This window comes from Aegilops tauschii, chromosome 7, assembly GCF_002575655.3.
Source record: "Aegilops tauschii subsp. strangulata cultivar AL8/78 chromosome 7, Aet v6.0, whole genome shotgun sequence".
NCBI lineage: Eukaryota > Viridiplantae > Streptophyta > Magnoliopsida > Poales > Poaceae > Aegilops > Aegilops tauschii.
Genome location: NC_053041.3, coordinates 629,226,179 through 629,240,758, shown reverse-complemented (window position 1 = coordinate 629,240,758; position 14,580 = coordinate 629,226,179). Strand labels below are relative to the sequence as shown.

The window sequence follows — 14,580 nt, the reverse complement described above, 5'->3', positions numbered from 1 at the left end:
CATCCCTTCAAGACCAACACCTTGGACTAAATTTACTCCAGCAAGGGCACCTCTCAGGATAACTCGACGACGACCACGCAACCCGCAGGCACTGCTGCCCGCCGCTCGTGGCAACTCCCCTTGGCTCCTTCATAACCCCAGCACCGTTTTCTCCACCTTCTCCTCGGTCGCCAAAGTTGTTTTTGCACAGTTGCATCGTTAACACCGTCCCCATCGCAAAGGATCAATCCATCGCCGGCGAGCCTTGACGTGGCCAAGAATGGAGCCGCATGTGGTTGGGGAAGCGAATGGAACCCACACACGAGCCCATGCTGGACGATGACACCAAAATGGTCCTTCTTGGTGCTTTCTCTAGTTTAAAATCCTTTTTTCCAAAGATGTGAAGACTTGTTCTTTTACCTTTAATTGGTGCTTTGTCTAATTCAAATTTGTTCATTCCTGGGAAGCATTGGGTTCAGGCTTGAGAGAGTATTATTACAATGCTTTGCACTGTTTTGACACCATTTAGTTGGGCTTTTTCCTAGTACTTTGGAAGTGTTTAGTTATTGCTAGAGTAAGGAGAAATACATGTGTGTTTTGTACAATAGAAATAGAGAGGAATATCCAAACCATATGTTGATGTGTTGCGTGAGCGATCAGAAGGTCTTACACCTCGCTCTGTAATGTCATGGCTGAAACTAGTGCTATTTCTGTTCCCGAATTCCCTATTGCAAGACATGAACTTTGTAGGTTGTCTGAACCAAGGCCTTATCCTTTTGGCTTTGTAAGCTATGGTAGTGCAGCAAGACATGAATATTGTATTTAAACATCAAGTCAGTTTTGCTGATCTTGGTGTATTATAGCTTATTGTATAGAAGAAAATATATGGCTTTGCAATTGTGTCAATTACTAAATTAAGATAGTGTTTTAGAAGCTTTATATTTGATAACTACTTTAGTAAGTTTGCTCATATGCTTCCTATGATATTTGCAGGGCAACAAAGAAGCCCAAAGTTCAAACCAAGATCCACATGCAAGTTGAAGCCTCTTCTTTTATCTCCTGTACCATGCTTAATACAAACTATGAACCTTTGAAGATACTGGTTTTCGATGAGCTCAAGTTTAACCTTTTAATGGCCCTTCAAAGATCTTGTCACTATTCCGATCTGCATTTTAATTGATTATATTTGACATATTTCAATGTGTGAAGATGATGCTGCTAGATCTTTTTGATCTTGATAGTTGAAAAAGTGCACAATTATTTTTTGGTCGATTATCATTTTTATCTTGTAAATGTGTTGAATGTACATATTGAGATGTGAATGTTGATCGTTTATGATTACAATTCAGAATAGCAGCCAAACAACACATGACATGCATTACACAAATCGCATGACAGACAAGAAAATTTGAATTGCAATCAAAATCCCACCAAACGAAATCCTCGTAAGAACGAGGTTTCATCCATTTACACCGAATAAAATGAAAACCTACCTGGGTGCCAGAGGAGCTGTACAGAAATAGCATTTCATTTCATTTTCAACCCAATGAAATGAGATCGAAGGTGCCAAACAAGCGGTAAATGAATACGACCCATCCCTCTATGTTTATCCATTCTCCCGGTTCCCCAAATTTCGAATTTCGTTTCCCACAGTGAAAAACGAGGAAAAGAAGAAAAAGGAGAATACTAGGAAATATCCGTGCGTTCTGATTGGTGGATTAGACCCTCCCACAGATCGCGCCCCCCTATAAAACCCGCGCCTCTCGCCGCTCATCCAATCCACCATCCGATCCAGCCGCCGCCGCCGCCACCCAACCCTCCTGCCCACGTCGCCGGAGAGAAGAAGAAGGAGGAGATGGCCGGGTGGAAGGGCCAGAGGAAGAAGGCCGTGACGCGATCCGTCAAGGCCGGGCTCCAGTTCCCGGTCGGCCGCATCGGGCGCTACCTCAAGCAGGGCCGCTATGCGCAGCGCATCGGGTCGGGCGCCCCCGTCTACCTCGCCGCCGTCCTCGAGTACCTCGCCGCCGAGGTAAGCGGTCGATCTTTCCCGTCGTCGAGCGTCTGCCTTGTCCGGCCCTCTTCTTCTCGTGCTCGCCTCACCAGATGACCGATTTCGTTTTTGGTTGCGCGTCTGCAGGTCCTGGAGCTGGCCGGCAACGCGGCCGTGGACAACAAGAAGACGCGCATCATCCCTCGCCACCTGCTGCTCGCGATCCGCAACGACGAGGAGATCGGCAAGCTGCTCGCCGGCGTCACCATCGCCCACGGCGGCGTGCTGCCCAACATCAACCCCGTGCTTCTCCCCAAGAAGACCGCCGAGAAGGCCGACAAGGAGACCAAGTCCACCAAGACCACCAAGAAGAAGAAGGCCACCGCCAAGTCCCCCAAGAAGGCTGCGGAGGAAACCACCGCCACCGAGGAGACCGCCACCGCCTAGGAGACCGCCGCCGCCGATGAGGAGTAGCGAGCCTTGGCTGCATATGACCGGAGGGAGCCTGTCATGTTGCGGAGTTGCGTCCTGTATGTAATCGTTCATGGTTGTCGTTAGTGTCGCTTATCGATCCGGGGTTCTTGCTGAACGGAAGCTGAAAACTGAACTGTTTACCATTCAGTCTTTACCATGTCAATTTGATCATTCCGCATTGTGCTCATCTCATCTGGATCTTGATGCTGCATGGATTTCTTTGCTCGTTATGATGTTTTGGTAAATTTGTCATGTCACTGATTGATGTGTTTGGCAGTGAAAGTCATTTGGGTGATTGGTGAAAAGAAGATGCAGGTGCAGTATGCAAACAACGGATGATCTACAGATGATGATGATGATATAGATGAGTAAGCCCGTATCCGGTATTGTTCCTTGTTCCCACCAATACATAAGATGAACATATGTAATACTCTCTGCATTTGCATGATCACCAGTACATATTTCAAGTTCTGTATTATCACCAACTTCAAATAGATTATAGTAGTCTTTTGGTTTTTTAGCTTGCCATTGTCTGCTGCATTGTGACTGGCCATAACTGAAAAACAGAGGTACACCTGGTCGGTCAGCTATTTCTTTTCCACATTAGCACGGGTACGAGAAACAACTTTTGCCCTCGTCTTAAAGCTTGAGTATGTCATCAAATCCCAGGTAAACAGCTATCTATTAAGCGCATAGCCATGTCTGAAATAATCAATCCGCTATTGCTCGGTTTACTGATCAAGGAGATTTAAGGTATGATGTTTGAACAGTTAGGTCTTGTATTTTGTTAGGTCATCACACGTCAGAGAATGCCCGCAACTATTCAATCCATTTTCCCATGGGGATTTAAGAGCATCTCCACTAGGGCTCCCAAGACGCCCCCCACAGCCACTTTTTGGGCGCTGGCAATAAAAAAAGCTCCCACCCACACCCCCAGAACGTTGTTTTGCGCCGGATTTGGCCAAAATCAGCGCCGGGGCTCTGAGGAGAAATCCAGCCCACCGGGGGTCACTTGAGGGAGGAGAGAGAAGATTTTGCATATGTTTGGCCCATAGTCAGCCTCCCCGGCCGCTCCACGCCCGCTTCGCTGCCGCCTTCGTCCTCCCGCTCTCCGCGCTCTTTCCCGTACGCCATTCCCGTCCGTGCCTCCGCTGCAGTTGCCCCTGTTGTCGCTCCGCCGCCTCCGCAGCCTCCTCTTCTCCTTCACCACCGCCTGCTGCTGCTGCTTCAACGTCGGGGCCTCCTCCCGCCTCTGCTCGGCAGCCTCTGCTTCGACCCCGGCTGGTGTCAGGCGACGACCCCGAGGCGTGGCCGGCGTTGGTGGTGGGCGGCCTGACGGCGTTCAGGAGGTCGGAGAAGGAGAGCTCGCGGCTGGCTCCATAGTCAGAGAGTCCAAGGAGGAACAAGAAAAAGCAAAGCAGGGGAACCGCCGAAGAGGGGCAGACCGCACGCCAAGATAGCGAAGCAGCAGCCATGGAGGTAGAGCCACCGCCACCGCTAGCGGCAGCGGCGCCGCGGAAATGCGATGTCGGCGGGGAGCAGCCAGGCCGCGGGACCCCGAATCGGTCGCGGGACCCTGAATCGGCCGCATGATGAGGACTCCGCCGCCCCGGCGTCACTGCAGCGAGAGCTGGCGGCGGCGCGCGAGCGGCGGAGAGCGGGCCGCGCCATGCCCTCGCCATCGTGAAAGCTCGAGGCGTCGCTGCCGCGGCCGGAGGAGCCGCCGGCGGACGCGGCAGGGAGGAGGAGCTTGTCGGGGGCGTCCGCAAGGCAGCTGGGTGCCACCCTGTGGGAGATCCAAGACGTCATCTGGGCCGCGGGCGCCGGTCGCCGGATCCGCAGGCGCGCGCGGAGGGGGCCCGCCGCGACGACAACGACGACGACGGCGTGGATAAGGTGAGAGCTCTGCTACCGCCCCGCCTCTCTTCTTTACCTGCTCAACTTCGGTGACGTCGCTACTCAGTGCGGCAGATAGAGTACCATGGGGGGGGGGGTGGTGGTTGGGGACGGCTGGGAAAATTCTCGCCCCCATGTCAAAAATATCGCCGGGCCAACCCCACGAGGCTGAAAAAATGCCTCCTTAGGGGCGCAACGGCTGGAGATGCTCTAAGGCATGAAGTTCCATAATATGGAAGAGGTGGGTCTTCTATTTTTCATGTATCTAGCTCACGTAGTCGGGTCTTCTCTTTTTCTCAAGAAATTCAGGGTCCTTTTCTAGCTAGCACGTACTAATCCATCCTTTCATCCAGCTTAATCCATCCATCCTTCATCCAGCTTACTACATGCAGTTTCGCACACGCATAAACATTGGTACGACTGTATGTAAAGGAGCGATGTCAGGCTATTTAAAATATGGTTTGCCTTAGGTAGTTGGGCTGGCTAAGTTGCATGGGTCCTGAAAGGCCCAGGCAATGAAACGGCATGTGTTTGTAAGGCCCGAGTAAAAATACAAAAGAAAAGACGAGTTGAAGGACTGAACTCGTGACCTGAAAGACCTGACTAAGTGCACACCACATACGAAATTCTAGACAAACTTTTTTTACCTTTCTGGATTTAGTACCACCTTTCGTAGAAAAAGTCTTTTTTTACGAGAAAACTTCTGATTTATTCATTTTCAATTATGGCAGTACAACTAACACCCGAAATAATAAAAATTACTTCCAGATTCGTAAACCACCTAGCGAAGACTACAAGCACTGAAGCGAGTCGTAGGCGTGCCGCCGTCATCGCCCTCCCTCATCGGAGGCGGGCAAAACTTGTTGTAGTAGACAATCGGAAAGTCGTCGTGCTATGGCCCCATAGGACCAGCACACCAGAACAGCAAACGCCGCTGATGAAGTGTAGCGTAGATTGGAAGGATCCAACATAGAAACGGACGAACGTAGACGAACGACAACCAAATCCGAGCAGATCCACCAAACATAGATCCGCTAGATACACACCTCCACACGCCCACCGGCGATGCTAGACGCACCACTAGGACAGGGGCTAGACGAGGAGGGCCTTATTCCATCTTCAGGGAGTCGCCGCCCTCTTGCTTCCTGAGCATGACACAAACCCTAACAAAGCTCAAAAAACCATCTAAAAAATGAGCCCTCCCGTCGGCATGGGTAGGGATCCACCGCACCCCGTGGCCCTAAGGCCAAAGGAGACGAGGCGGACCGACGGCAACGCGGCGGGAGGGAGAGAAACCTATTCTTTTTTATGGTGAACGGATGAAAAATTGGAGAAAATATTTATCGAATTTGGATTATTTTATAAATGCAAGTTAAATTTGAACAAAATTTGAAATTTTTAATGTGTTTTGAAAATTGAATTTATGAAAAATGTTAAACAAGAAAAATAAACTTGGAAGGAAATGAAAAAATGAAACAAGGAAGATAAAGAGAAACGAACAGAAAAACAAAAATAGAAACATAACACACACAAAATGGGCTGACCTAATCTTGGCTGGACAATAAGTGGGCTGGCTTCGCTCGGCCACAACGCTCGCCCATGTACGAAATTCTGGACAATTTTTTTTTACTTTTCAAGATTTCGTACCACCTTGGATAGTTTTTTTTTGGTGGTGAACGATTAAAAAATTGGTGAAAACACTATATGAATTTGGAATATTCTTTAAAATGCATGCTTTGTTTCAAAAATCTGAAATAAAATTGGAAAACTCAAAAATTTCTTTTAAAAAAATGGGAACACTTTTGAAAATTAGTAATAGAACACGGATAAAAGGAAAACGGGTCGGCCTAGTCTAAGTCGATTATTTGCCGCCACGTGCGGCAAATAGGATTTTCCCAGCTGCGTGGGCAAGAAAATAAGTTAGCTGGCTTCGCTGGGGCACATCATGCGCCCCATGGGCCACATCATGCTCCCCATGTACGGAATTCTAGACAAACTTTTTTTACTTTTCTAGATTTAGTACCACCTTGGATAGAAAAAAATTCTTTTCGGTGTTGAACGCATGAAAAATATCAAAAAGCGCACCTTGGTTTATTACTAGGTATAGATTTTTGGCTAATTTCTTTAAAGGGTAGTGGTAAGCTTGTTCTTAGTCGACCATACATTCAGAGAGTTGTCACAAGGGCCACCCATGTGTCGCTCGCTTTATGGCGACACGGGCCGCTCCGTGAATTGCCGGCATAGGCCCTCTCTCCCTTTGTCCCTCTCGCCGCCGCCGGAGGAGGCCGCTAGGCAAAGCGAGCACAGCAGACGGCGACGGCGAAGACATTCCTACTAGGAAGTGGCTGGTGCAGTTCGGTGGCGATCTCGGCGAGATGCGACGGTCGTGATCCAAATCGTACCACGGGGAGAGGATCAGTGTCGGTGGCTTGTCCATGCCTTCGGTGTTGGGTGCTATCCGACCACTCCTGCGCCTCCTCCCTTTGCGTTCGTTTGTGTTGACTGCTGGCTCGAGCGGCAATGTGGGCGCGCGTTGGCGATGATGATCTGTGTTTCGTGCTCTAGTTCTCGCCATGTTGGCCCCTGGGCTGACAAGCATGTATGGGTAGGACTCTCTATGACGAGGTGGTGGTAGTCTGGAGTGGTGTGCTCCGTTGTTGGTGATGGTCATAATGGTGATCACTTCGGCCTGCAACAGCGGTCTCTCTGCAGATTATGATGGCCATTGGAAGGTCTTCATGTGGGTTCCTCCCTCCAGACTCGGTGATTGACTTCGACGGTGAGATGTAAACTATGGATAGCGGCTTGACGCAGAGGAATAGTTGCACAACGGTAGCAGTCAAACATTGCATACAACTGTTAGGATCTCGGGAAAGTGGTGGCGATAACACATGGGTGACGTCGATGATGGTGATGTGCACTTATTATTGGAACTCTAGTAAGCATCCACGACTACTAAAGCTCATTAAGGTAAGCCCAACCATAGCATTAAGTAACAAGTCTCCTTTACTCCCACACGCAACAACCCCCTTACTCGGGTTTAAGCTTCTGTCACTCGCAACCCACTATATGCGAATCATGAACGTATTGCAACACCCTATAGCAGGAATTCCCACACGTGTGTGCGGCATGGAGGGCACCATAGTACATCACCATATCAACATACAAATCATATCAATCACACCATACCAGAATTAACCCGTAGGACAAAAGAAATCTACTCAAACATCATATGATGGCTACACATCATTGGATAATAATATGTGGCATAAAGCACCATGTTTAAGGAGAGGTTACAGTGGGAAAAGAGAGGTTAAACCACTGCATATAGAGGGGGAGTGAGTTGGTGTTGACGGTGGCGAAGTTGTTGATGTACATCCCCGTCACGATGGTTTCCTCGGCGGCGCTCCGATGCCGAAAGAAGAAAGGGGGAGAGAGCCCTCCTCCTCCTTCTTCCTTTGCCCCCCCTAGATGGGAGGAGCGTTTCACCTCTGCCCTTTGCCGCCATGGTTCCCGGAGGGCAGGAGCCCCTCTGATATTGGATCTCTCTCCGTTTCTCTTCTGTTTTCGCGTCTCTGTTTCTAGCCAAAACCGTTTATAATATTCTCAAAGATCCGCCAATTGGGTTGGTGCACCCCTGCCTTGTGGAGCCTGTGGGTCCCCTCTTATGTTGATACTTGAAAATCACATATATTCCATAAAAAAATCTCCGTAATTTTTTTTCGCGTTTGGATTTCATTTGATATGGATTTTCTGTGAAACAGAAAACATGAAAAAAAGCAGGAACTGGCACTGGGCAGTAGGTTAATATGTTAGTCCAAGAAATCATATAAATTGTTGCCAAAAGTATGCGGAAGTAGAAAAATATTGGCATGAAACAATCAAAAATTATAGATACGACGGAGACATATCAGCCCTTCCTGATGATTCTTCTTCCGGTTTTTTTATTTATTCCAAAATAAATCTCCATAAACTTTTAGGTTATTTGAAGCTACGAGAATAACTATCTCTTTTGTTGCTCTTTTCAGGTCCAGAATTCTACCTGCCAGCAATTTCTCTCTCCATGTATATCTTCTATAATAAGAGAAAAATGCATTAGAACTACATCATAGAGTGAAATATTACTTTAAAACAATATAAATGACAATAGAAAAACATGATGCAAAATGGATGTATCAGTAATTGGATAACTATGAAATTGACTTGTTAGCTTGTTTATTTGAGTCTATGATTCATGGGAGAAATGCAATGAGCAAGTGGTCGGTTAAAAGAACAACTACTACAAAGGATATAAGCCTAAAAAGAAGCAGAGGATCATTAGTCCAACTTCATCGGCATAGAGAAAATCAAACTGTGAAGTATGCAAGACCGTGTGGACAAGTGGACGAGTAAAGACTTTGAAAATCTTTACCGAGTTCATTGTCATTATGGTGGTGTTTTTATCACGAGGTCGTATATGTATGTAACATGCAACATGTCGGAGGACTCACTGAGAAGTCTATGTGTACTTACTTATGATGTTATGTGAGTTGTACTCTAATGCGTACATCTATTGTATTGTATTTGGATTATTGTTATGGTAAAATGTGTTGCTTCTAATCTTCAATACATTTATTATAATGCATATGATCAAAGTATGGTAATTACTGTTTAAAGCATGGTTTTGCACTGGAAGCTTTGCTGGCTGGACAGATGGTTGTGGCAGGTGCCCCAGGCGGTCCGCTACAACTAACAATATCTCCTAGTGGCGGGCGTCTAGACAAGGCCGCCACTACAGAGTCACTACTAGTGGTGGGCGTGCGCCCGCCACTAGTGCGATATAAGCAGTGGAAGGAGGTCAGTGGTGGGCGCCCCTGAGAGCCTAGCCCGCCACTGCTTGGATCTTTGCGTCCAACACTGCTAGAAATTACTGTAGTGGTGGTTAAATCCATCACTTGCTAGGAAAAACCTAATATGACGATAATTATATGGAAATCCATGTTTCTCATCAAATTTCTTACATGCCTCGGAATCTGCTGGATGCCGTAGCACTCCATGTTGCATGGTGCACCTTTCATCGTCCCATCAAGCTAGAGTTGTCGTTTATTTTCACATGAGTATCCTTTTCAGCGACTCTTTGATTGGAATGTATCTCAAAACTTTCATTTGCGTTGCTCTCTTTCTTTCCTCTCTAGTTAACTAGGTTTCGGGCATTTTATCTTTCCACCTAGAAGCCTTGCATTTATAGCAAAAATCATCATTTTTTGTCTCTTCCGAGAACAACCGACAGTAATTTGGGCAGGCTTGAGTTTTTTGATATCCTAATCCAAACTTAGATATGATCTTCTTTGCCTCGTAATTTTTTTTAGGGCAAATCTTTTCTTTGGGAATAGCCACGTGCAGGATATTAAGTAGATCTCCGAATGAATTATCTGACCATTTGTTTATGGATTATGCGTTGAACATGTTGGAAATATGCCCTAGAGGCAATAATAAAATGGTTGTTCATGATAATTGTCTATTGTTCATGCTATAATTGTATTAACCTGAAACCGTAATACATGTGTGAATACATAGATCACAACATGTCCCTAGTGAGCCTCCAGTTGACTAGCTCGTTGATCAATAGATGGTTATGGTTTCCTGACCATGGACATTGGATGTCGTTGATAACGGGATCACATCATTAGCAGAATGATGTGGCGGACAAGACCCAATCCTAAGCATAGCACAAGATCGTGTAGTTCATTTGCTAGAGCTTTTCTAATGTCAAGTATCATTTCTTTAGACATTGAGATTGTGCAACTCCCGGATGCCGTAGGAATGCTTTGGGTGTATCAAACGTCACAACGTAACTGGGTGACTATAAAGGTGCACTACAGGTATCTCCGAAAGTGTCTGTAGGGTTGGTACGAATCGAGACTGGGATTCGTCACTCCGTATGACGGAGAGGTATCTCTGGGCCCACTCGGTAATGCATCATCATAATGAACTCTATGTGACTAAGGAGTTAGCCATGGGATCATGTGTTACGGAACGAGTAAAGAGACTTGCCGGTAACGAGATTGAACAAGGTATGGCGATACCTGAGATGACCCACAAATACAGGGGATCTATCTTAGTCCTTTCGATAAGTAAGAGTGTCGAACCCAACGAGGAGCAGAAGGAAATGACAAGCGGTTTTCAGTAAGGTATTCTCTGCAAGCACTAAAATTATCGGTAACAGATAGTTTTGTGATAAGGTAATTTGTAGCGGGTAACAAGTAATGAAAGTAAACAAGGTGCAGCAAGATGGCCCAATCCTTTTTGTAGCAAAGGACAAGCCTGGACAAACTCTTATATAGAGAAAAGCTCTCCCGAGGACACATGGAAATTATCATCAAGCTAGTTTTCATCACGCTCATATGATTCGCGTTCGTTACTTTGTTAATTTGGTAAGTGGGTGGACCAGTGCTTGGGTGTTGTCCTTTCTTGGACTAGCATCCCACTTATGATTAACCGCTATTGCAAGCATCCGCAACTACAAAAGAAGTATTAAGGTAAACCTAACCATAGCATGAAACATATGGATCCTAATCAGCCCCTTACGAAGCAACGCATAAACTAGGGTTTAAGCTTCTGTCACTCTAGCAACCCATCATCTACTTATTACTTCCCAATGCCTTCCTCTAGGCCCAAACAATGGTGATGTGTCATGTAGTCGACGTTCACATAACACAACTAGAGGAGAGACAACATACATCTCATCAAAATATCGAACGAATACCAAATTCACATGACTACTTATAGCAAGACTTCTCCCATGTCCTCAGGAACAAACGTCACTACTCACAAATCATATTCATGTTCATAATCAGAGGGGTATTAATATGCATAAAGGATCTGAACATATGATCTTCCTCCAAATAAACCAACTAGCATCAACTACACGGAGTAATCAACACTACTAGCAACCCACAGGTACCAATCTGAGGCTTTGGGACAAAGATTGGATACAAGAGATGAACTAGGGTTTTTGAGGATATGGTGCTGGTGAAGATGTTGATGGAGATTGACCCCCTCCCGATGACAGGATCGTTGGTGATGACGATGGCGATGATTTCCCCCTCCCGGAGGGAAGTTTCCCCGGCAAAACAGCTCTGCCGGAGCCCTAGATTGGTTCCGCCTCGTGGCGGCGGAGTTTCTTCCCGAAAGCTTGCTTATGATTTTTTCCAGGGTAAAAGACTTCATATAGCAGAAGATGGGCATCGGAGGCCTGCCAGGGGGCCCATGAGGCAGGGGGCGCGCCCAGGGGGTAGGGCGCACCCCCCACCCTCGTGGCCAGTGTGTGGGCCCCCTCTGGTGGATTCTATTGCCAGTATTTTTTATTAATTCCAAAACGTGCCTCCGTGAAATTTCAGGACTGATGACCCACAAGTATAGGGGATCTATCATAGTCCTTTCGATAAATAAGAGTGTCGAACCCAACGAGGAGCAGAAGGAAATGACAAGCGGTTTTCAGGAAGGTATTATCTGCAAGCACTGAAATTATCGGTAACAGATAGTTTTGTGATAAGGTAATTTGTAACACGTAACAAGTAATGAAAGTAAAGAAGGTGCAGCAAGATGGCCCAATCCTTTTTGTAGCAAAGGACAAGCCTGGACAAACTCTTATATAGAGAAAAGCGCTCCCGAGGACACATGGGAATTATCGCCAAGCTAGTTTTCATCACGCTCATATGATTCGCGTTCGTTACTTTGATAATTTGGTATGTGGATGGACCGGTGCTTGGGTGCTGCCCTTTCTTGGACAAGCATCCCACTTATGATTAACCCCTATTGCAAGCATCCGCAACTACAAGAGAAGTATTAAGGTAAACCTAACCATAGCATGAAACATATGGATCCAAATCAGCCCCTTACGAAGCAACTCATAAACTAGGGTTTAAGCTTCTGTCACTCTAGCAACCCATCATCTACTTATTACTTCCCAATGCCTTCCTATAGGCCCAAACAATGGTGAAGTGTCATGTAGTCGACGTTCACATAACACCACTAGAGGAAAGACAACATACATATCATCAAAATATCGAACGAATACCAAATTCACATGACTACTTATAGCAAGACTTCTCCCATGTCCTCAGGAACAAACGTAACTACTCACAAATCATACTCATGTTCATAATCAGAGGGGTATTAATATGCATAAAGGAGTAATCAACTAGTATCAACTACAAGGAGTAATCAACCAACTAGTATCAACTACAAGGAGTAATCAACACTACTAGCAACCCACAGGTACCAATCTAAGGCTTTGGGACAAAGATTGGATACAAGAGATGAACTAGGGTTTGAGATAAGATGGTGCTGGTCAAGATGTTGATGAAGATTGACCCCCTCCCAATGAGAGGATCGTTGGTGATGACGATGGCGATGATTTCCCCCTCCTGGAGGGATGTTTCCGTGACAGAACAGCTCCGCCGGAGCCCTAGATTGGTTCCGCCATGGTTCCGCCTCGTGGCGGCGGAGTTTCTTCCCAAAATCTTGCTTATGATTTTTTTCCAGGGTAAAAGAGTTCATATAGCAGAAGATGGGCACCGGAGGCCTGCCAGGGGGCCCACGAGGCAGGGGGCGTGCCCAGGGGGGTAGGGCGCGCCCCCACCCTTGTGGCCAGGGTGTTGGCCCCCTCTGGTGGATTCTTTCGCCAGTTTTTTTATTAATTCCAAAAATAACTTCCGTGAAGTTTCAGGACTTTTCGAGCTGTGCAGAATAGGTCTGTAATATTTGCTCCTTTTCCAGCTCAGAATTCCAGCTGCCGGCATTCTCCCTCTTCATGTAAACCTTGTAAAATAAGAGAGAATAGGCATAAGTATTGTGACATAACGTGTAATAACAGCCCATAATGCAATAAATATCGATATAAAAGCATGATGCAAAATGGACGTATCAACTCCCACAAGCTTAGACCTCGCTTGTCCTCAAGCGGAAGCCGATAACTATTAATATGTCCACATGTTTAGAGATAGAGGTGTCGATAAAATAAAATACGGACATGAGGGCATCATGATAATTCTTATAACAGCAACATATATGGATATTTTCATATGATCTCTTATGCTCAAGTAATAATCTATTCACAATGTAATGTATGAATAAGAAACTTCATTGAGAACTAACAAACTATGATCTCGGTCATTGAAGCAATTGCAATTTATCATAACATCGTAAAGAGTCAATATAAGAGCTTTTCAGCAAGTCCACATACTCAACTATCATTTAGTCTTTCACAATTGCTAACACTCACGCAATACTTATGTGTATGGAGTTTTAATTGGACACAGAGAAAGATAGGGGCTTATAGTGTTGCCTCCCAACCTTTTACCTCAAGGGTAATGTCAACAATAATAGTTCATGCTAACTTACATCCAATTGGATATATATATATATATATATATATATATATATATATATATATATATATATATATATCAGGATCTTTCCAACACAAGGTGCTTGCCAAAGGATAAAATGTAAAAAGGAAAGGTGAAGATCACCATGACTCTTGCAAGGTGTGAGACAAGAATAAAAGATAGGCCCTTCGCAGAGGGAAGCAGAGGTTGTCATGTGCCTTTAGGATTGGATGGACGAAATCTTAATGCAAAAGAACGTCACTTTATATTGCCACTTGTGATATGGACCTTTATTATGCAGTCTGTCGCTTTTATTGCTTCCATATCACAAGATCGTATAAAGCTTATTTTCTCCACACTAATAGATCATACATATTTAGAAAGCAATTTTTATTGCACGCAACATGACAACTTACTTGAAGGATCTTACCCAATCCATAGGTAGATATGGTGGACTCTCATGGCAAAACTGGGTTTAAGGATATTCGGAAGCACAAGTAGTATCTCTACTTGGTGCAAAGAATTTGGCTAGCATGAGGGGGAAAGGCAAGCTCAACGTGTTGGATGATCCATGACAATATACTTTATTTCAGATATAAGAGAACATAACCCATTACGTTGTCTTCCTTGTCCAACATCAACTCTTTAGCATGTCATACATTAATGAGTGCTCACAATCACAAAAGATGTCCAAGATAGTATATTTATATGTGAAAACCTCTCTTTCTTTATTACTTCCTATTAATTGCAATGATGACCAAAACTATGTTTGTCAACTCTCAACAACTTTTATTCATCATAATCTTTATATGTGAAGTCATTACTTTCCATAAGATAAATATGATCTCTTTATTTCTTTTTATTCTTTAC

At 45.4% G+C, this 14,580-nt stretch overlaps 1 protein-coding gene across 1 annotated transcript; it reads left to right on the top strand.

The window, feature by feature from the left end:
- The first annotated feature begins 1,793 nt into the window (after positions 1–1,793).
- LOC109758715 (protein H2A.5-like) lies at positions 1,794–2,630 on the top strand. Its single transcript, XM_020317581.3, has 2 exons — positions 1,794–2,008; positions 2,117–2,630. Exons 1-2 carry the CDS (start codon positions 1,835–1,837, stop codon positions 2,414–2,416), a joined length of 474 nt encoding a protein of 157 aa, XP_020173170.1. The 5' UTR covers positions 1,794–1,834; the 3' UTR covers positions 2,417–2,630.
- Positions 2,631–14,580: the final 11,950 nt, after the last annotated feature.